The sequence below is a fragment of the Chiloscyllium plagiosum genome, chromosome 29, assembly GCF_004010195.1.
Source record: "Chiloscyllium plagiosum isolate BGI_BamShark_2017 chromosome 29, ASM401019v2, whole genome shotgun sequence".
Taxonomy (NCBI): Eukaryota; Metazoa; Chordata; class Chondrichthyes; order Orectolobiformes; family Hemiscylliidae; genus Chiloscyllium; species Chiloscyllium plagiosum.
Genome location: NC_057738.1, coordinates 5,601,613 through 5,625,757, shown reverse-complemented (window position 1 = coordinate 5,625,757; position 24,145 = coordinate 5,601,613). Strand labels below are relative to the sequence as shown.

Below are 24,145 nucleotides of genomic sequence, written 5' to 3'. Positions count from 1 at the left end.
TGGTCTTTCCGGAACACTGATAGGGGTGGGGAGGGAAATATATCCTTGGTGGTGGGGTCCGTTTGGAGGTGGTGGAAATGACGAAGGATGATCCGATGTATCTGGAGGTTGGTGGGGTGGTAGGTGAGGACTAGTGGGATTCTGTCCTAGTGGCGATTGGAGGGGCGGGGTTCAAGGGCAGAGGAGCGGGAAGTGGAGGACCATCCATAACCTCATCACTTCATGTGATCTCCCATCCACCACCTCCAACCTCATAGTCCCAGAACCCCGCACCGCCCGTTTCTACCTCCTGCCCAAAATCCACAAACCTGACTGTAACATTTTATTATTTGTGAAGGCCAAACATCATCAAAATGTTTTTGTCTCATGATTTATACTATTTAATGAAATATGTGCAAGTTCACAGAATTATGGCTTTGTAGAAAAATCACAAATTTATCTCCTAAACACTGGCAAACATTTCTTGGATCTTTTGTAGCAAAATTGGCATTTTTATTCATCACTGTGCCTGACTTCATTAATGTATGAAACGATTTGTTTTGCTTGGCAGATTCATTTGTTTTAGGTGTTTTCCCTTTAGACTCTATGCAGAAATGCAGTGTTTCAGAGAGTTCAGTTACAAATGGGTAATGTACTGTCAAAAATGGTAGTTCTTTGTGCACCATTTAAGCTGAGCAACATAGAAGGGAAAAATAAAACATTGTTTTGTTTACACGTACTCAGGCTCTCCTGCCCTGCCGAACAACATGATGTATTTTGGAAGTTCGCAGGATGACATTGATGAAGTAGAAGAGGATGATGAGTGCGAAGATGTCAAAACACTTCCAAACAATGCTTCATCTTCATGCCATTCAACACCGAGGAAAGGAAAACCACAGGGTAAACAAGTCCTCAATGGTCATGGTAGGTTAATTTAATAACTATTGAAACTAGTAACTGAGGGCTGCATGTCAACCTTGATAGAAGGTCTGCTGCATTGATATGAGCATTTAATGGAGCCAAGCAAACCATCAAAGTTTATCTTTTTAAATTTAGTTTTATTGCCAAAAGAATCTCCCAGCTGTCAAGAGATTATAAAATACATTAGTGTGAAAAGCTGAAATACCAAGTATTCATTTTCCAGAGCTGCATAATATAGTGTACACTTGTACTGAATAAATATCCCTTAATGGATGGAGGAATATAGTGACAGGTGATGTAGAACTTCCTTGTTCGACTGCTTGCATGTAAATACCTAGTCAGAGTCGACTTAGAGTATTGATTTAGAATTTTATGCAGTCAATCATTCAACCATGCTAATTTGATCCTTGTATAAAATTAATTTCAATTAATTTTCTTCTGTCCTTGATCAACCGCCTTCTTTTTCATTGCCCTCAAATATGTATAAGTCGCACTATTTACTTGAGCAAGAGGGAAGAGGCTGTGGTATACTCTCCCCTAAGGAATGTTGTTGAACCATAGTATTGTCCATGTCAATGTTTTATATTATCCTACAGTGTATGTATGATAATTGTTTATAGTCAAAAGGTGTACTGGAAAAGCACAACCAGTCAAACAGCATCTGAGGAGCAGGAGAGTTGACGTTTCGAGCTAAAGCTCTTCATGAAGAATGTAGGGAGGTCCAAGGGAGCTGAGAGATTAATGAACATTGGGTGGTGCTGGGGGAAAGGTAGCTGGGGATGCAATAGGTAGATGAAGGTGGGGGTGACGGTGATTGGTCAGAGCGGAGAGTGGAGCGGATATGTGGGAAAGAAGATGGGCAGGTAGGACAGTTCAAGAGGTTGGTGCTGAGTTGGGGGGTTGGATCTGGGATAAGGTGGGGGAGGGGAGATGAGGAAACTGGAGAAATCAACATTGATCCCATCTGGTTGGAGGATCTCAAGGCGGAAGATGAGGCATTCTTCCTGCAGGTGTCAGGTGACTACAATCTGGCGGTAGAGGAGGCCCAGGACTTGCATGTTCTTGGCAGAGTGGAAGAGGGAATTGAAGTGGTCAGCCACAGGAAGTTGGGGTTGTTTAGTGTGTGAATCCCCAAGATGTTCTCTGAAATGTTCTGCAAGTTGGCATCCTGTCTGAGCAACATGTGTGGAGGTGCAGCAAAGTCTCTGCCATATCTCGAAAGGTCCTTTGGGGCCTTGCATGGAGTTGTAGGGGGAGGTGTGGGTGTAGGTTTTACATGTCATGGTGGCAAGGGAAGGTTTGGTGGGGTCATGCACCTAACAAGGGACTCGCAGAGGGAATGGTCTCTGTGCAATGCAGATGGGGATGGAAGTATATCTCTGGTGGTGGGGTCTGTTTGTAGGTAGCGGAAATGGCATAGGATGTTGCGTTGTATTTGGAAGGTGAGGACCGGGGGTTCTGTCCCTGTTGCGATAGTTGGGGTGGGGTTCAAGGGCAGAGGTGCAAGAAGTGGAGGAGATGTCCTGGAAGGCATCGTTGACCACGTGAGAGGTGAAATTGCAGTCCTTGAGGGAGGAGGACATCTGGGATGTTCTGTGGTGGATTGATCATCCTGGGGGAGCACAGGCGGCGAAGCTGGAAGAGGTGGGAGTAAAGGATAGTGTTTTTACAGGAGGTAGGGTGGGAGGAGGTGTAGTTGTGGGAGTTTGTGGGTTTAAAGTAAATGTCCATGTTGAGTCAGTTGCCAGAAATGGAGATGGAGAGGTCCAGGAAGGGGGCAGATCCTCCAACCAAAGCTGGGTGGCAGGATGAAATGTGAGGAGGATGTTATGAGAATACAGGGTGACTTGGACAGGCTAGGTGAGTGGACGGATGCATGGCAGATGCAGTTTAATGTGGATAAATGTGTGGTTATCCACTTTGGTGGCAAGAACAGGAAGGCAGATTACTATCTAAATGGAATCAAGTTAGGTAAAGGGGAAGTACAATGAGATCTAGGTGTTCTTGTACATCGGTCAATGAAAGCAAGCATGCAGGTACAGCAGGCAGTGAAGAAAGCTAATGACACGCTGGCCTTCATAACAGGAGGAATTGAGTATAGGAGCAAAGAGGTCCTTCTGCAGCTGCACAGGGCCCTGGTGAGACCGCATCTGGAACAGTGTGTGTAGTTTTGGTCTCCAAATTTGAGAAAGGACATTCTGACTATTGAAGGATCGCGAGGTCAATTCCCGGAGTGGCGGGACTATCATGAAAGATTGGAGTGACTGGGCTTGTAGAAAGATTGGAGTGACTGGGCTTGTATACACTTGAGCTTAGAAGGATGAGAGGTATGAATGCGACGTATAAGATTATTAAAGGATTGGGCACTCTGGAGACAGGAAGCATGTTTCTGCTGATGGGTGAGTCCAGAACCAGAGAGCATAGTTTAAAAATAAGGGTTAGGCCATTTAGAACAGAGTTGAGGAGAAACGTTTTCACCCAGAGAGTGGTGGATATATGGAATGATCTGCTCCAGAAGTGGAGGTCAAGTCTCTGGATACTTTCAAGAAAGAGATGGATAAAGCTGTTAAAGATAGTGGAATCAAGGGTTATGGGGATAAGGCAAGAACAGGATACTTGATCAGCCATGATCATAATGAATGGTGGTGCTGGCTCGATGGGTTGAATGGCCTACTCCTGAATCTATTGTCTATTAATCACATGGGATCAATGTTGATTTCACCAGTTTCCTCATCTACCCTCCCCCAACTTACCCCAGATCAAACCCTCCAACTTGGCACCGCCCTCTTGGACTTCCTACCTGTCCGTTACCTTTCCCCCTATCTGTTCCACCCTCCACTCCGACCTATCACCATCACCCCCACCTTCATCTATCTATCGCATTCCCATACTATCTTTCCCCAGCCCCTTCGTCCTCCCATTGATCTCTCAGTCCCACTGGGCCTCCCCCACCTTCCTGATGAAGAGCTTATGCTCAAAATGTCGACTTTCCTGCTCCTTGGATGCTGCCTGACCTGTGCTTTTCCAGCACCACACTTTTTGACTCTGGTCTCTAGCATCTGCAATGGTCACTTTCTCCAATAATTGTTTATAGCTAGGCAATAGCATTTGTTAAAACGTGTTTCTTTATTGTATAAGAACTAACCTGTTCAGTAGGTAGCCATGATTTTTGACTTGCTTTTATTTGAATATCTACTAGTTATTCTTCTCCCTTATTCCTCCTCCACTTCTAACGTGCCAGGGAACTGCAGAGTACCCAGCTTCCATGTCAGATTCACTATTAACTTGACCTTAGGCTCAGTGTTCTAGAGATGTTGGTAATCAATCTACTACCAAGAATGATGCCATGATAGGCCATGGGGATGAATGATCAGCCATAAAGTTAGACATGAAGTTATTCACTGAATCTCAAGTAGTTCAAGTGGAAGATTGATATTCCACCCTTGGTGTTTCTTCAAAGTCTTCCTTGTTCCCTGGAAGTCTAGTTCAGAAAATAATCTTCAAGGGCAATGTATTACTGCTCAAGAATTGCCTCACACACATAGTAGATATCTATGTTCATGTCAGCAGGATATTTAAGTCGGGTGTTGAGTCCTTGAGCAATTTCATATACTATTACTTATTGAGCTTCCTGAAAACATCGTTCTCAAAGAATTAGATTAGATTAGATAACTTACAGTGTGGGCCTTCGGCCCAACAAGTCCACACCGACCCTCTGAAGAGCAACCCACTCAGACCTATTCCCCTACATTTTACCTTCACCTAACACTACGGGCAATTTAGCATGGCCAATTCACCTGACCTGCACATTATTGGACTGTGGGAGGAAACCAGAGCACCCGGAGGAAACCCATGCAGACACGGGGAGAACGTGCAAACTCCACACAGACAGTTGCCTGAGGCGGGAATTGAACCCGGGTCTCTGGCGCTGTGAGGCTACAGTGCTCACCACTGTGCCACCGTGCTGCGAACTTCACCAGCTGACAGTTTTTGGAGCACTCGCACTGACACTACATGAAAAAAGAGCACTTGTCTGAAATTGTTTGCGAACATACGATCAACGAGCAAGAGTAGACGGCTCAGCCCTTCAAGCCTGCTCTGTTAACCAGTACGATTGTGGCTGATCTGATTTAACCTCTGGTCTGCATTGCTGCATATTCCAAGTAATCTTTCATTCTCTTGATAATGAAGAATGTCTCCATCTTGGCCTTAAAGATATTAAAAGGTAGGCAAAGTAATGGAAAGGGTACTGAGGGATAGGATTTATGAGTATCTGGAAAGACACTGCTTGATTAGGGACAGCCAGCACTGATTTTTGAGGGATAGGTCTTGCCTTACAAGTCTTATTGAATTCTTTGAGGAGTTGACCAAGCATGTGGATGAGGGTAGAGCAGTGGATGTAGTGTACATGGATTTTAGTAAGGCATTTGATAAGGTCCCCCTGGTAGGCTTATGCGGAAAGTCAGAAGACATGGGATAGTGGGTGGTTTGGCCAGTCATAGTCAGAGAGTGGTGATAGATGGTAAATATTCAGCCTGGAGCCCAGTTACAAGTGGAGTTCCGCGGGGATCAGTTCTGGGTCCTCTGCTGTTTGTAATGTTTATTAATGACTTGGAAGAGGGAGTCAAAGGGTGGGACAGTAAATTCGCAGATGATACGAAGATTGGTGGAGTTGTGGATAGTGAGGAGGGCTGTTGTCGGCTGCAAAGGGACTTAGATATGATGCAGAGCTGGGCTGAGGAGTGGCAGATGGAGTACAACCCTGTCAAGTGTGAGGTTGTCCATTTTGGAAGGACAAATAAGAATGCGGAATACAGGGTTAACAGTAGGGTTCTTAGTAAGGTGGAGGAGCAGAGTCTATGTTCATAGATCTTTGAAAGTTGCCACTCAGGTGGATAGAGCTTGTAAGAAGGCCTATGGTGTATTACTGTTCATTGGCAGAGGGATTGAATTCAAGAGTCTTGAGGTGATATTGCAGCTGTATAGGAGGAGGGGTGACTTGATAGAGGTTTATAAGATGATCAGGGGAATAGATAGAGTAGACAGTCAGAGACTTTTTCCCCGGGTACAACATTGTGTTACAAGGGGACATAAATTTAAGGTGAAGGGTGGAAGGTATAGGGGGGATGTCAGGGGTAGGTTCTTTACCCAGAGAGTGGTGGGGGCATGGAATGCGCTGCCTGTGGGAGTGGCAGAATCAGAATCATTGGTAACCTTTAAGCGGCAATTGGATAGGTACATGGATAGGTGCTTAAGCTAGGACAAATGTTCGGCACAACATCATGGGCCGAAGAGCCTGTTCTGTGCTGTATTGTTCTATGTTCTATGTTCTAAAAATTCTTCATCCACAGCCTTTTAAGGAAGGGAGTTCCAAGGATACTCAAACCTCTGAGAGAAAAATGTTTTCTCATCCCTTGTTTCTTGCTGAAATTATGACTGGTTATCCCCCAAGTCAGACCATCACTTACATACTAAAATTTGTACAATCAGCAATAAAAACAAAAATTGCGGGAAAAGCTCAGCAAACCTGACAGTGTTTGTGAAGAGAAAACCGTTAACGTTTTAGGTCAGGTGACCTTTCCTCAGAACAATGAGCAATCCATTTCTGGAAGTGTTGGACTGCCTCAACTGAAGCCTTTGAATTGATTGTTAATGTGAAAATTCAACTATACTGCTTCCTCAGCTGTGTGAAAGAACTCCATAAGTTCAATACCAAATAAAAGAAAACGTTGACACTACATCCACTAGACTAAATGTCCGTCTGCTACACTTACATACTGTGACTACAATGTGTACAATCTACCCAATGTACTTGTGCGGCATTTCACTGAGATGACTTCAGTAATATTTCCCACATCCACGAACTTCACCACTTAGAAGGAAAAGTAAGCAAGCATCATGATCGCTAAGTCAAATGCTAAAATTCAGTGCTTTGTCTTCGCTGCATTAATTTATAATTGTTCAAGGAGCTATGTCTCCATTTTCTCAAGGCCAATTAAGAGCAAGGAATAAATAGTATCCTTGATAACTGGAGCCACATTCTGACAGCAGATGTAAAAATAAAAGTGGTTGTTTCGCATGGCCATCATCAAACCTACAGATGGAGAGAAGTAAGGACTTTGATTAATTTGGTTTCCAGTTATGAAAGCCTCCACTCTTATCAAAGGCAAACTTGCTGGATCCTGACATTGCGCAGTAGGTGTAACAAGTACTGTCATTGTCTTCAATTGGTACACAGTTGTATTCTTTTTGTCTCTGATCATGCATATTTTTGTGTTGTGATGTTTTGGACTTAGTTTAATTCTGAAGATTAAAAAACAAACTTCATAATAATTCATTTTTTCACTGAAACCAAAGACTTCAAAAGAAGAAATTAGCTGATCATGTAGAGTTTGTTGCATTTACTGTCTGGATATACTATATCCAATGGAGCCTAACTTACAAATACAAGCTCTTTACTGTACAGGTCAAACAGGCATTAGAGAGGCAGCAAGTTGTAATAATTGCCTCTGACACTGGGTAAATGTCATGTCAGTGTGGTTTCAATCCATTGGGTAAGTTTTAGATTTAATTGTTGGCTGTGAAGATTTGAAATGTAGCTAACAACAATGCCATTTAAGAAGAGGGGTGGAGGCAGCAAAAATTGAGAAGAACAGTTTGTATATTTAATCGGTAGGAAGAAAATAGTATAATTTACCTACATTTCAAATCTTCAAACTGTTGTAGATTGTAAGGGATTCTGGAAGATCAAAATGAATACATCCTATAACTCTACAGCTAAAATCCTTTCAAAACCCATGTATATCACTTAGTCCAGGGTTTTGTTAGCTCTTTGTCTAATTACGTTCTCCAGTGCTATTTCTTTTGTTATAAACATTTTAATCACAGAAAACATTTGAAAAGTTATTGGCCTTCCACTCACTGGCTGAAGGGATCAACTGACACAATTTCAAGTTTTAAGACTTACACTGTAACAAACAATTAAAGTAAACATTGGCTAAACATTTTTTCTCCGGTAATATAAACTTTAAAATACAGGAAAGAACTTCCCCTCTTACTTCTAACTTTCAAAACACTCGTACTATGATTATACATTACACCGCATTGCCCTACTAACAAACAGCCCAGTTATAACTAGCTTCCAGCGGGTTCAGGTTTTCTTATCTCACTGAATAATAACTTGGAGTGAAATTAAAGTATAAATTTCTGGAGAAACTAAGCAGCATTTGAGAGAAGCAGAGTTCAATTTGACTTTATTGGAATTAATCTGGAATGTCTCCACGTGTTGTCTTTAGATTTTGTAGCATTTCTAAATTCAGCAGTGCAACCTGTATCTCTGATTCTTCTTCCTGTCTGGCATGAATCTCCCAGATTCCTTAAATGGCAGTGTGTTGCACCTCTTTGACCAGAGACTTTCTCTCTCTCCTACAGCACTCTTTGGTAGCTCGCAGGGAAAGTTGCAGTTTTTTGTTTGACAACCGCATCAGATGCTGTCCTTTTCCTCTCTTGCTCCCGGCTCCTTTTTCTTTTGTCTTCTGTATGGAATTCTAATTCAAATTGTTTAATTTGCAACTGAATCCCTGCCAATGTGATCTATTTTATCAGTATTCAAGTTTTCTTTCTTCAGATTCCAATGCTGAGCCAAAACCTCAACAATTTCCTGCCCGCATTCTTCAAGCCATTTCTAGTTTGCCTGCTGTGATCTTCAAATTAACCTTTGTAATTGTTGGAACCACTCATAGGCAGATACCATCTTTCGAGAAGCACTTCGGTATTAGACATAGCTATTTAACATTTGCAACGAATATAGCAAAAGTCATTCTGAAGTCGTCATCTTTTAAACTTCAGCAAATCCAGTGTACCCCTCTCTGCTTGTTGCTTTGAAATCTTGCAGAAGCCTCCCAAAATACAGTTTTATTAAATCTTTTAATTCGTAGCACTTTATTCTTCTGATTTCTTTAAATTCCTCTTCTGAACATGACTAAAACAGTGTATCCTTGGTAACATTCAAACAAATCTCCACTGTACTCTCCTAATAAAACCATAATCACAACAACAGAAGTAGGTCATTCAACCCATCAAGTCTGTCACTTGGAGATCATGGATAATATGATAATTTGATAATCCACAATTCCATTTTCCTTCCTTCCTTCTCATATCTAATCATTCCATTACTGATTAAAAGTCTTCCTTTCAGCCATGAATATACTTAATGATCCAGCCTCAACATTCCTCTGTTGTAAAGAATCCCCCAAATTCACAACCTTCAGAAGAAAATCTTCCTCATCCTGTCTTTAATATGTGACCCCTTATTCTGAGATTGTGCCACCTGTTCCTAGACACTCCTACAAGAGGCAGTATGGTTAAAATGTATTTCCCAGAATTGGCCACTGTACTCCATTATATGGGTGTCAGTGGCAAAGCAAACATTTCTTGCCTATCCAAATTGCTCTTGAGAAGGGACGGTGAGTTGCCTTTTGAATGCTGCAATTCATCTAGGGTAGTTCTGCTTAGTACTTTTGGAAGAAAGTTATTGGATTTTAACAAATGCCTATTTTGTCCCAAATCAGAATAGTGTGTGGTTTGCAGGTTCCTAGATATCTGTTGTAATGGTTCTATGAGGTATTCATGGTTGTGGCTTTGGATGATTTCCTTAAAGGAGCTTTGCTGAATGTTGCAGTGCATCTCATCAGTAATAGAGGCTGATGATGGAGGAAATGAATGTTTTAATGCAGTGATGGAGTACAAATCTAGTGAACTGTTTTGTCTTGGATGGTTTCCTGAGTGTGGCTGTGGAAAGCATTGGAGGCTGTTCTTTGACTATGACTCTTGTGCCTGGACTCCCTAATCATCAGAAACCTACTTCCTGCATTTGCCTTATCTTGTCATGTTAGAATTTTTGAGGTTTCTATAAGATGGCTTCCCCCTCCCACCCAGTTCTTCTAAACTTCAGTGAATATACTCCAGACTGATCCAGTCTTTTTTTTTTCATTTGTCAGACCTACCTTTCCAGGAGTCAATCTGGTAAACCTTCATTGCCCTCCCTTCATAAACCAGAACATCCATCCTTAGATTAGGAGACCAAGACTGCCTGTGGTACTCCAGGGCCCTGTACAATTGCAGTAAGACATCCGTGCTTCAGTATTAAATCCTCTCACTATGAAGACTTACATTACTTTGTGACTGGTGTACAAGAACACCTAGGTCTTATTGCACCTCTCCCTTTCCCAATCTATCCCATTTTTGCTACCAACGTGGATAACCTCGCTTTTATCAACATTATACTTTCTCAGTCACTCACCTTGTCCAAATCAGTTGCATCCTCTTCTCCGTTCACCTTGCCATCTAGCTTTATGTCATCTGCAAACTTTGAGATATGACATTTAGTTCCCTTATCTAAATCATTAATGCATATTGTGAATAGTTGGAGTCCAAGCACAGATCCTTTTGGTACTTGACTAGTCCCTGGCTGCCACTGAAAAAATGACCAACTTAAAATTAAATCAGGATTTGTGTCTGTAATGCTGAGAACCACAGCTGAAGGCCAAGAAGCATCAGTTAATTGGCAGTAATGGCTAAAGGGGGCTGTAAATATTTCTATTCTGTCTTTGGAATTGTGCGTTGGGCTCTTCTTTCAAGATAGGGAAGTTTGCAGGACATCCTGCTTCAGATAATTATTTAAATGTCCTTAAAATAATTGTATGTGTAGAATCTATTCTGTTGGTTTCTTGACACAGCTCGGTCTATACGTTGCTGCTTCCTTTAATATAACATGTATGTAAATTCTGTGTTTCTTTGCCATTTAATTTTTAACTAAACCTAGCGTGGTATTATAACAAACTCATTTTGGAAATCCATTTGTACAAGGGGAGTCGCAAGTAGATAGTATAGTGAAGCAGGCATTTGGTATGCTCGCCTTTATTGGCCAGAATATTGAGTATAGGAGTTGGGAGGTCATGTTGCGGCTGTACAGGGCATTGGTTAAGCCACTTTTGGAATATTGTGTGCAACTCTGGTCTCTGTCCTATAGGAAGATGTTGTGAAACTTGTAAGGATTCAGAAAAGATTTACAAGGATGTTGCAAGGGTTGGAGGATTTGAGCTACAGGGAGAGGCTGAACAGGCTGGGGCTGTTTTCCCTGGAGTATCGGAGGCTGAGGGGTGACATTATTGAGAAAGGTTTATAAAATTAAGGGCATGTTGTGGTTCTGTTCGCCGAGCTGGAAGTTTTTGTTGCAAAAGTTTCGTCCCCTGGCTAGGAGACATCATCAGTGCTTGGGAGCCTCCTGCGAAGCACTTCTTTGATGCTTCCTCCGGTGTTTATAGTGGTAGTAATCTTGTGACCTTCTCTGCATCCTTGGCACACACTCAATATTAATATGTGTGAGGAAACTGAAACAGACCACATTGTGTTCTGAGTCCTGAACAAAGATAAACTAGTGTTTTTTTGTCTTATATTGATTTAATCCTCTAATTGCAATCAAATATCCTCCTCTTTAATCATATTCACAAGCTTCATCCTTTAATTTTAGTGATTAACCTACATGAACAGTCAGAACTTTTCTTTTCACAGCTGGCTTTAGTTCTTTCCATTGAACAATATAGATATGTTTAGTGTCTGATCTACTATGTGACTAATGCGTGCATTGTCCTCATGTTGTATCTTGGTGACTGAATGCTGTTAATATCATACATGTAAGCAAGTTCATTATCACAGAAAATAAATATGGATTAATAAATGTGAAATGAAGTAGAGGACTTGCATTTGGGATTAAGAAATTTACCTCTGTCATGCAGATCCATGTAGATACCCTGTTTATAATTTTAAACTCTAATTCCCTTCCTTTCGGTTTTATGGTTACAATAAATCACTATGATAAATAATGTTGCTTTGAGCCTTTCTGACAAAACATATCCAACAATGCAACAAAGCTACTCACAAGAGCCTCCTGATATGCTTTAACAAGGCAAATTATGTCAACTTTCCTCCCTAATCCAGTTTTAACATTGACTGACCAGTTTTCATAAGTCTCAGGAAACCTGTGTAGAATAGCTAATAGAAGTTGAGGGCTGTTTTTCCAGCACTACTTGTGGTCTAGGAGAAGCAAGAATACTTCCAGTGTCCCATGTCACTTTTACCAATCATCTTTGAACCCTTGTGTTCTGTCACTGGGAAGAGTTTCAGCTCATTTACTCTATTAATACTATTCATGATCCTGGAAATCTACTAAGTTCCCCATCATAATCTTAAAGAAAAACAGAAATGCTGGAGAAATTCAGCAGGTGTGGCAACATCTATGGTGAGAGAAACAGTGTTAATGTTGAGTACAATATGACTTATCTTCAGAACTCGAGAATAATTTTCTCTGCTCGAAGGAGAATGACCACAGACTCTTCAGTTTCTCCAAATAATTGAAGATCTCATTATTTGTATTATTCTAGCACATCTACGCTGCAATCTCTCTAAGGCTTTGCCATCATTCCAAAATGCACAGAATTGAACACAACATTTCAGTTGAGGACCAATCAACAAAACACCGGAGGAAGCATCAAAGAAGTGCTTCGCAGGAGGCTCCCAAGCACTGATGATGTCGCCTAGCCAGGGGACGAAACGTTTGCAACAAAAACTTCCAGCTCGGCGAACAGAACCACAACAACGAGCACCCGAGCTACAAATCTTCGCACAAACTTTGAATTAAGGGCATGGATAGGGTAAATAGACAAGGTCTTTTCCGTAGGGTGGGGTAGTCCAGAACAGGAGGGCATAGGTTTAGGGTGAGAGGGGAAAGATTTGAAAGGGACCTGAGGGGTACCTTTTTCATGCAAAGGGTGATGTGTGTATGGATTGAGCTGCCAGAGGGAGTGGTGCAGGCTCGTACAATTACAACATTTAAAAGGCATCTGGATGGATATATGAATACGAAGGGTTTAGAGGGATAAGGGCTATGTGCTGGCAAATGCGACTAGATTAATTTAGGACATCTGGTCAGCATGGGTGAGTTGGACCAAAGTGTCTGTTTGTGTGCTATTTACCTCTACGACTCTAATTGTCACACCATTCAATCCATCCATTCTGCATCAAAGAACGCAATTCAAGTTTGTCAGCCTTGATTTGCTTTTAGCACATTGACTTATTTTTTAGCCCATAGTTCTCCATAGTTTTTTTTTCTGGATTGTTATACAGATCATTGTTGTGCTGACTTGCAATCAGAGGTTTTATCTTTTTTTGAGTAAGATCTCAGCATTTTGCAATCTTCTCATTGATTGGCCGTGTAGTATTCAGTGTGGGGTCATCTAAAGTGCAATTGCACAAAAAAGAGCATTGAGACCACCATCTGAACCAATGAAAGTGTGCAAAATCCAGCTTTTTAATTTTCCCTTTGACAATCTCTTCTAACAAGTGCACAACTCTTGTATCTGTTAACAGAAGTATGCACTAGTTGTTTGTATGTTGACAAAAATAAAATACTGAAGTTGCTGGCAATCAGAAATAACGAAAAAAGGGAAAATCTCATCAGGGCCGATTAGTATCTGTGGAGGGAAAAGGTGATTGACCTGAAACATTAATTCTGTTTCCTTGTTTAGATGCTGGTTCAAGACAGGTAACTTTAACATTATCACATCCTTGGTTTTTGTATTCACATAAATTGTATTCTGTCCTTTTTATAGCGTCACATGATAGATATTTGTTATCCTCCAGCATTAATTTGCCTTTAGAAAATATTTGAAAGTGCTTCAGAGGGAGGAGAAAGAAATTAAATAAAGGGACAGACGATAAACCATTTTGAGCAGATGCCAGGGAACTTGGAAGAATTGTCAACTGAATGGAGGACTGTAAAGAACTCCAGAAGGACATAGATAGGTTGGTGGAATTGGTAGATGGGTTTTAGTGCAGAGATGTGTGAAGTGATGTATCTTGGTAGCAAGAAAGGACTAGAGTTCTAAGGAGGGCTGCTGGAGAAGGAGGACCTGGGAGCAAATATTGCCACTTGTGGTGCCACATCATAGCAAGAATATGAATTATTTTGAGTGTGTAGAATTGGTTTGCAAGAATGGTTCCAGTGACCTTGGGTTCTAAAGATAGATTGAAAAAGTTGTTATTGTTCTCCTTGGAGTGAAGTAAGTTAAGATAAGGTCTTTTTGAGGTTTTCAAAATCATGAGTGGGCTGAACAGAGTGGATGGGGAGAAGCTGTTCCAACTTATAAAAGGAACAAAAGCAAGAAGGTGTAGATTTAAAGTGATTGCAAAAGAAGCAAACCTTTTTCACTGAGTAGCGAGTAGTTAGGCTATGAAATGTACTGCCTAGAAGTGTGATGGCGGCAGATGCAATTGAGATATTGCCCAGTATTTAGATTACAGAATGTGCAAGTGCATGGGAAAAAGCAGGAGATTGGCATTTTGTAATGATGCTCATTAAATAAGCAGTGTCGACATGATGGTCGAAATTTTGCCCTGTAATAATTCTTTGATACTGTGATATTGGGAGAATAAGAGGGGATTTAACCCTTCGTGTAAAAGATTGAGCGAGCACTTAAGGCACACTAAGAAATGGGAGAGGTGAAAGGAGCTGAGGACGCTGAAGGCTGCGCTAACAGCATGACACAAAAGGGAAATGGCATGTCCAAAAGGTAGGAGTTTGCGAAGCGGCAGGAATGCCTGAGGAATCGGTGCCACTCCAAATACTCAACTGGTGAAATTAATTTTAAAATTGAGCTTAAAAAATGTATTATTTTGTTCAGATAGATTGAATCTCCTTTCTGGGCCTGGTGAAGCAATGCTTAATTTAAAGTTTAAAGACTGTCACTTTTTAAAATGTGAATGATTTGCTTATAGCCTGAGTTCCACGTTTGTATTTTCCTCAGTTTTGAATGGTTCTAGCAAGCTTATGAGAGAGAAAGAATCTATCCAGAAACACAAAGAAAAAGAGGTCACGCCAGGGAAGGAGAAGAACAGTGAGCAAAAGGTTGAGTGCAAGAAGGAGCTGTGTTCAACAGGGACTGCTGCTAATTCTTCACAAATGCGCAGCTCAACAAAAGGCTCTGCTGCTAATGGCTCAGCTGTTATGAAACCATCTCAGGAGCACCGAACACCACAGGTACAAAATGGCTGCTTAACATTTAACTGAAGTATTAAGTATCCTTTTACAGAAGGCTGTTTATTTTGAAATGGTTGAAATGGGTAGGCAGTTCTGTTGATTTAAAAAAAAAAAGTGGCAACTTTTATTTGCCTTAATGTTAATTCCATTGTTTTTGGTTACATGAATACCCTGTTTGTTTTGGGCAGAAACAGCCTGAGAGTTCCAGGATGTTTGCTCAGTTGCTATGGACAGTTGCATTTGACATCAATCCTAAAGGATCAACAGTATAAACACGAGATGTTCATGACGTTATACTGGCTACAGAGTATAACCATCATTTTAAGGAGCATACCTACTAAGAGTGGTGGGGATTGTACTTAAACCTGTCCATCTTGAGATGCCTTAAACAGCAACATTTGAATGTATATGTGTAACTTCATGTATCGCTGGACATCGGAGTGCATCTGGGAAAATTAACAATCTGTGAAATTCACAACTGATCTTGGAAGAACTGTTGGGTGAAGTGCACAGCACAGAAGCAGATAAGTGTATTGTTGTTTTAAGTGTGGCCTACAGAAAATCTGCAGTAGTGAGTAGAGTGGGTTCTTTCTTGATTATATGTTTTTGGAGATATGTCTCTTGATTGAACTTAAAATATAAGCCATAACTAGTAATTTAACATGGGGCAGTGTTTGTAGAAGAATAAGATGGTGTTATTTTCTGGGTCTATAGATTGTGAAGAAGCAAAAATGGCCTTTAGTGGAGTGATATGTACTACTTGTCAGATGTGGGAGTTTAAAGAGAGTTTAAGGGTTACAGCGGATTATATCTGCCATAAGATTCGCAACCAACAGCATTTATCAGATCGAATGGATCGGTTGGAGAGACAATAATGGGGAATTTGCAACAGCAACAGTGTGAGATGGATGGCAGTTATTGGAAGGGGTGGAAAGTATCAGATACAGTCATATAGATGGGTTAACCCCAGGAAAGGTAAGAGAGGTAGGTTAGCGAGTGCAAGAGTCTTTTGTGGCTATACCCATTTTAAACATGTATACTGTTTGGGAAAATGTAGGGGGTAATGTATTCTCAGGGGAACGTAGCATGAACAGCCAAGTTTCTGGTATTGAGACTGGCTCTAATGCAAAGGGGTACGTTGGGTTCCAAAGATCACTTGTGTCAGGGGATTCTCCAGTCCGAGGTACAGACAGACGTTTCTGTGGCCAGCAGCGAAAAGGCAGATTGGTGTATTGCTTCCCTTATGCCAGGATCAAGGATGTCTCAGAGCGGGTGCAGAATGTTCTCACGGGGGAGAGGGGCTAGCAACAGGTCATTGTCCACATTGGAACCAACAACATAGGAAGGGAAAAGGTTGAGAGTCTGAAGGGAGACCACAGAGAGTTAGGCAGGAATTTAAAAAGGAGGTCCTCGAGAGTAGTAATATCTGGAATACTCCCAGTGCTACGAGCTAGTGAGGGCAGGAATAGGAGGATGGATGCATGGCTGAGGTGCTGGTGTATGGGAGAAGGATTCACATTTTTGGATCATTGGAATCTCTCTTGGGGTAGAAGTGACCTGTACAGGAAGGACAGATTGCACCTAAATTGGAAGGGGAATAATATACTGGCAGGGAAATTTGCTAGAACTGCTTGGGAGGAATTAAACTAGTAAGGTCAGGGGGTGGGACCCAGGGAGATAGTGAGGAAAGAGGTCAATCTGAGACTGATTGAACAGAAGTGAGTCAAACAGTCAGGGTAGGCAGGGACAAGGTAGGACTAATAAATTAAACTGCATTTATTTCAATGCATGGGGCCTATCGGGAAGGCAGATGAACTCAGGGCATGGTTAGGAACATGGGACTGGGATATCGTAGCAATTACAGAAACATGGCTCAGAGATGGGCAGGACTGGCAGCTTAATGTTCCAAGATACAAATGCTACAGGAAGGATAGAAAGGGGGACAAGAGAGGAGGGGGAGTGGCCTTTTTGATAAGGGATAGCTGTGAACAGCCAAGTTCCCCTGAGAATACATCACCCCCTACATTTTCCCAAACAGTATACATGTTTAAAATGGGTATAGCCACAAAAGACTAAGCTGAGGGAGGATATTCCCAGAAATATATCCAGGAAAGTTATTTGGGTGGAACTGAGAATAAGAAACGGATTGTATTATAGACCTCCTCATAATCAGAGGAAAATTGAAAAACAAACTTGTAAGGAGATCTTAGCCATCTGTAAGAATAATAGGGTGATTATGGTAGGGGATTTTAACTTTCCAGAATAGACTGGGACTACCGTAGTATTGAGGGTTTAGATGGAGAGGGATTTGTTAAGTGTGCACAAGAAAAGTTTCGGATTCAGTATGTGGATGTACCTACCAGAGAAGGTGCAAAACTTGACCTTCTCTTGGGAAATAAGGCAGGGTTGGTGACTGAGGTGTCAGTGGGGGAGCATTTGGGGCCAGCAACCATAATTCTATTAGATTTAAAATAGTGATGGAAGAGGATAGACCAGATCTAAAAGTTGAAGTTCTAAATTGGAGAAAGGCCAATTTTGACGGTATTAAGCAAGAACTTTCGAAAGCTGATTGGGGGCAAATGTTTACAGGTAAAGGGACAGCTGGAACATGGGAAGCCTTCAGAAATGAGCTAACGAGAATCCAGAGAAAGTATATTCCTGTTAGGGTGAAAGGAAAGGCTGGTAGGTATAGGGAATGCTGGATGACTAAAGAAATTGAGGGTTTGGTTAAGAAAAAGAAGGAAGCATATGTAAGATATAGACAGGATAGATTGAGTGAATCCTTAGAAGAGTATAAAGGCAATAGGAGTATACTTAAGAGGGAAATCAGGAGGGCAAAAAGGGGGCATGAGATAGCTTTAGCAAATAGAATTAAGGAGAATCAAAAGGGTTTTTACAAATACATTAATGACAAAAGGGTAACTAGGGAGAGAATAGGGTCCCTCAAGATCAGCAAGGCGGCCTTTGTGTTGAGCTGCAGAAAATGGAGATACTAAACGAGTATTTTGCATCAGTATTTTCTGTGGAAAAGGATATGGAAGATGTAGACTGTAGGGAAGTACATGATGACACCTTGCAAAATGTCCATATTACAGAGGAGGAAGTGCTGGATGTCTTGAAACGCATAGAGGTGGATAAATCCCCAGAACCTGATCATGTGTACCCTAGAACTCTGTGAGAAGATAGAGAAGTGATTGCTGGCCTCTTGCTGAGATATTTGTATCATCAATAGTCACAGGTGAGGTGCCGAAAGACTGGAGGTTGGCTAACGTGTTGCCACTGTTTAAGAAGGGTGGTAAGGACAAGCCAGGGAACCAGTGAGCCTGACGTCAGTGGTGGGCAAGTTTTTGGAGGGAATTCTGAGGGATAGGGGGTACATGTATTTGGAAAGGCAAAGACTGATTAGAGATAGTCAGCATGGCTTTGTGTGTGGGAAATCATGTCTCAGAAACTTGATTGAGTTTTTTGAAGAAGTAACAAAGAGGATTGATGAGGGCAGAGCGGTAGATGTGATCTATATGGACCAGTAAGGCGTTCGACAAGGTTCCCCATGGGAGACTGGTTAGCAAGGTTAGATCTCTCGGAATACAGGCTGAACTAGCCATTTGGATACAGAACTGGCTCCAAGATAGAAGGCAGAGGGTGGTGTTGGAGAGTTGTTTTTCAGACTGGAGGCCTGTGACCAGTGGAGTGCCACAAGGATCGGTGCTGGGTCCTCTACTTTTTGTCATTTACATAAATGATTTAGATGCGAGCATAAGAGGTACAGTTAGTAGGTTTGCAGATGACACCAAAATTGACAGCGAAGAGGGTTATCTCAGATTACAACAGGATCTTGACCAGATGGGCCAATGGGCTGAGAAGTGGCAGGTGGAGTTTAATTCAGATAAATGCGAGGTGCTGCATTTTGGGAAAGCAAATCTTAGCAGGACATATACACTTATTGGTAAGGTCCTAGGGAGTGTTGCTGAAGAAAGAGACCTTGGGGTGCAGGTTCATAGTTCCTTGAATGTGAAGTCGCAGGTGGATAGGATAGTGAAGAAGGCGTTTGTTATGCGTTCCTTTGTTGGTCAGAGTATTGAGTACAGGAGTTGGGAGGTCATGTTGCGGCTGTACAGGACATTGGTAGGCCACAGTTGGAATATTGCGTGCAATTCTGATCTCCTTCCTATTGGAAAGAGGTTGTGAAACTTGAAAGGGTTCAGAAAAGATTTACAAACATGTTGCCAGGGTTGGAGGATTTGAGCTACAGGGAGAGGCTGAATAGGCTGCGCCTATTTTCCCTGGAGCGTCGGAGGCTGAGGGGTGACTATATAGAGGTTTACAAAATTATGAAGGGCATGGATAGGATAAATAGACAAAGTCTTTTCCCTGGGGTCAGAGAGTCCAGAACTAGAGGACGTAGGTTTTAGATAAGAGGGGAAAGATATAAAAGTGGCCTTACATGTGGTGTTACGTGTATGGAATGAGCTGCCAGAGGATGTGGTGGAGGCTGGTACAATTACAACATTTAAGAGGCATTTGGATGGGTGTATGAATAGGAAGGGTTTGTAGGGATATGGGCTGGGTGCTGGCAGGTGGGACTAGATTGGGTTGGGATATCTGGTCAGCATGGACAGGTTGGACCAAAGGGTCTGTTTCCATGCTGTACATTTCTGACTCCATGACTCTATTATTTGAGGCTCCATTTTGATGGGGGCTCATAGGTGGACCACTATTACTGTTGGCGATCTTGTGGTTCTTGTTCCTGACTCATTTTGCCATAAATTTTCATTTGGAAAGCAGCTGTTTCTCCCTGTGTTCAGTAAGAAATGGATGCTGGCAGACTATTAGGGCATTTTATCTGCCCATTGGCCTCAGGCAGGAAACACTGTGTTCTCTGTAACTGCCCATGACATGAGGTGTGAGACGGATATGAGTTTTATTTTGTTTCCTCCTGATGAGAAAATTGTTGACCTTTTTGGAATATCTGTTAGCTGATGACAACAAAGTTAAGATTGGAAAATTTATTAGGTCAGTCCTGCTAAATCATTATCATTGCCCAACCTTTCCTTTCGATGATCTTGGAATTGTTTTTTTTCTGTGCTGTTACAGAGGAACCTTGATTATCCGAGCGAGAGGGGCAAGCATATTTTGTTCGGATAATTGATTATTCGGTTAATCGATTCAATGCCTTTCCTCTGGGGCTCGGATGTTTCTGCTAAGCCTGCTCCTGTTTCAGGAGACTAGGCAGCAGCACAGCACGTGTTAGGCCCCCCCAAATCAAACACCTCCCCCCAATCCCGTCCAAATCCAGCCCTCCCCCGCCCGCCTCCCAAAAAACCTGTCAAACACCGCCCACGCCCCCAATCCCGTCCAACACCAGCCCCCCACCTACCCTCTCCAAACCCTGTCCAAACCTGCCGCCTCCCGCCTGCCAATCCCGTCCAACCCCCCTCCCCCCGCCCAACCAATCCCCATCTGCTTCTACCACCAACCCCTTCCAATCGCCCCTCTCCGGGGCAGCCGGACTGGTCACCAACATCAAGACTACTGCTGCCTTTGTGAGGTGAGTCTCCAAATAGCGCACGTATGTACGCACACAACCTTTTACTGCAACGTTTTTGCAGGTTCTACCTTTGCCCTATACAGGACAATATTGGACAGATTATCTGGGGAAGGGGATTTTGGGATACACAGGGTGGGAGGTCAGTCATTTAGAGATGGTGCCTGCACTTCCATCAGTCCAGGACTGTTAGCATATTACAGTTGTTAAGTAACAAATATAATAAATTGTATATGACATCCTTTGACCTTGTAACTTGTTTTTGGATAAGGTCTTTGACTAATGCTTATTTAAAGTTTGATTTTCATTTCCATTTGTACATCATAGTTATTTTGTGCAGCCTGTTTTAAAAATAATAGATCTTCATCTCAGTGCTAGCTCTTAATGCCCTGTGCATATGTTGAAAATTGGAGTACAGCAGTGTTGGTGTAGAAGAGTTTCTTAATCCATTGATAACCTTCAATTTCCTGTTGAAACCTGAATATTCTTGACTGCTTTGGAAAAGTTAATTATTGTCCATGAAAGGACACCATGTTCCACACTTACAAGGTTCACTGTTTAACCTACCTTGAAGAACTGTTATGTACTTGAGCTTTAAATATATATATTTTCCACAATGTGTTATCAGTTTATGCATAGATAATTAATCCTTGGTTTCAGTGTGTCTTTGTTTATTATTTAAACTGGAAGTGCTACTATAGCATGAATGCTACAATCCATGAGTAATGTGAAAGCAGTATGTGGACAAATGTCATTGGCTCAAACGTACTGTGCTCATCTGCCAAATGATAATGAGGTCCTTCTGTAACTTGTTTTGTAACTGTATTCAATCCATAATCATAAAGGACATCATTGCTAAATAATGAACTTTATGTCACCTAAATTATTATTGCACTAATATTTAAGGGTCCATTGATGGATGAGTATTCATTTCATAAAATGTACCTATTTTAACCATTGCTATTTTTGGATGCAGCATGAAGACTCCAGTTGTGTGGCTGGGAACAACAAATTGTATCATTGTTCCTAAACTGAAATCTAGTAAAATATCACGGAGATGTCAGTTTATTTTCCACACTGCAACCAGTCAACTGTTAATTTACAATAACTAGCAAAAAATGCTATGAATACATAAACCTACCAACATCTTAATAAGCAAATGATGTGCAAATGTTTTGAAAACACCTTGATTCTGTAACTTTTAATAACACTTTTGAGTCTACATTCTCTTCAGTGAACGATGTTTCATAATATAACGATTCCAAGTTATTCATTAGTAAGTATGAAAGTATAGTCAGTCTGCATTTTGAATCGAACTTTTCACTCCGTATTACTGACATAGTATATTTGATTCATGCCATGTTTGTAAATTATGGTTAGCTGTATTTTGAAGATGGAACAGTGGAGATTTTTGAAAGTGTTTGGCTCCCCTTCTCCTCTACTTCTTTCTTTCTCCTTCCTCAACATTATTTCAGTTTTTAGAATTTAAGACATTTCAAAGGAACAATTGTGCTCGGCTTGCCACAGTGGAGAAATGTAGGCAGAAGCTTTTGAAGTCTCATTCTCTAATGGATATTTTGTGTTAATGAAAATCTGAGTCACGGTAGCTGGTTTTATAACCTTGAACATTACTATCAGAGGCAGATAGTTCATCAGACTTCACATAGGTCATTTATAAATGAGTTGGAGCAATGTACATTTTTTTTCTAAATCTGTAAGTACAACATAAGATCTGAAGGAGAAATTAAGAAGACCATTGGAAGGAAAGATTTAATCCTCTGTCATATGTAGTTTTATAAATGCAGTGAAGTTGTTTATTGGAAGCGCTGAGCTTGTCAGACGAATGTGAGTCATCATGAATAGTCTAATTTTCAAAGTAAAGCAAACTCATGAAATGATCTGAAGGTGAAGTTCAGATTATATCACATGTTAAGTAGGTTTCATGGTTTGTCTAAGTTGGGTTGTGTTCTGTCATTCGAAGTTCATGCTTACAACATAGAACATTACAGTGCAGTACAGGCCCTTCAACCCTCCATGTTTGTTGAACTGTGAAACCAACCTGAAGCCCATCCGTTCCATTTTCATCCATCTGTTTATCCAATGACCATTTAAGTTGGCAAGTCTACGACTGTTGCAGGCAGGGTGTGTGACACCCATACTGCTCTCTGAGTAAAGAAACTACCTCTGACATCTGTCCTATATCTCTGATCCCTCAATTTAAAGTTATGTCACCTGATGCTGCTCATCACCATCTGAGGAAAAAGGCTCTCACTGTCCACCTTATCTAATGCTGCGATTATCTTATGTCTTAATTAAGTCACCTCTCAACCTTCTCTCTAACAAAAACAGCCTCAAGTCCCTCAGCCTTTCCTCGTAAGAGCTTCTCTCCATACCAGGCACATCCTAATAAATCTCCTCTGAACCATTTACAAAGCTTCCACATCCTTCCTATAGTGTGGTGACCAGAACTGTATGCAATACTCCAAATGCAGCTGCATCAGAGTTTCATACAGCTGCAACATGACCTTGTGGCTCCAAAACTCAATCCCTCTACCAATAAAAGCTAGCTCACCATATGCCTTCTTAACAACCCTATCAACCTGGGTGGCAACTTTCAGGGATCTATGTACGTGGACATCGAGATCTCTCTGCTCATCCACACTGCCAAGAATCTTACTGTTAGCCCAGTACTCTTATTCCTGTTGCTCCTTCCAAAGTGAATCACCTCACACTTTTCCATATTAAGCTCCATTTGCCACATCTCAGCCCAGTTCTGCAGCTTATCTGTGTCCCTCTGTAATCTACAACATCCTTCGGCACTATCCACAACTCCACCGACCTTAGTGTCCTCTGCAAATTTATTAACCCATTCTTCTATGCCCTCATCTAGTTTATTTATGAAAATGACAAGCAACAGTGGCCTACCACTGTAACTGAACCCCAGGATGAACATTTCCCATCAACCACCACCCTCTGGCTTCTTTCAGCCAGCCAATTTCGGATCCAAACCGCCAAATCACCTTCAGTCCCATGCCTCTGTATTTTGTAAATAGCCTACCATGGAACCTTATTAAATGCCTTACTGAAATCCATATACACGACATCTGCCACTTTACCCTCATCCACCTGTTGGGTCACTTTCTCAAAGAACTAAATAAGGTGTGTGAGGCACGACCTACCCTTCACAAAACCATGTTGACTCAGTCTAATCAACTTATTCCTTTCTAGATGATCAGAAATCCTATATCTTATCTTTTCCAACACTTGGACCACAACAACGAAATCTCAAAGGGCTATAAATTACCAGGGTTGTCTCTACTCTTCCTCTTGAACAATGTGGCGACATTTGCTATCCCCCAGTCTCTGGCACAATTCCCGTAGACAATGATGACATAAAGATCAAAGACAAAGTCTCCTCCCTGGCTTCCCAGAGAATCCTTGAATAAATCCCATCTGGCCCAGGGGACTTATCTATTTTCACACTTTCCAGAATTGCTAACACCTCCTCCTTGTGAACCTCGTCTAGTCTAGTAGCCTGTATCTCAGCATTCTCATTGACAACATTGTTTTTTTCCAGTGTGAATACTGACGAAAAAATATTCATT

At 41.5% G+C, this 24,145-nt stretch overlaps 1 protein-coding gene across 2 annotated transcripts in view; it reads left to right on the top strand.

The window, feature by feature from the left end:
* The window catches only part of LOC122564342 (protein Jumonji-like), a 438,171-nt gene that overhangs the window by 327,323 nt on the left and 86,703 nt on the right, over positions 1-24,145 (top strand). For both annotated transcript variants that reach the window (XM_043719074.1, XM_043719075.1), the window contains 2 exons: positions 724-903; positions 14,763-14,995. In XM_043719074.1, the coding sequence (XP_043575009.1) occupies positions 724-903; positions 14,763-14,995 (413 nt within the window). The remainder of the gene's footprint in view (positions 1-723; positions 904-14,762; positions 14,996-24,145) is intronic.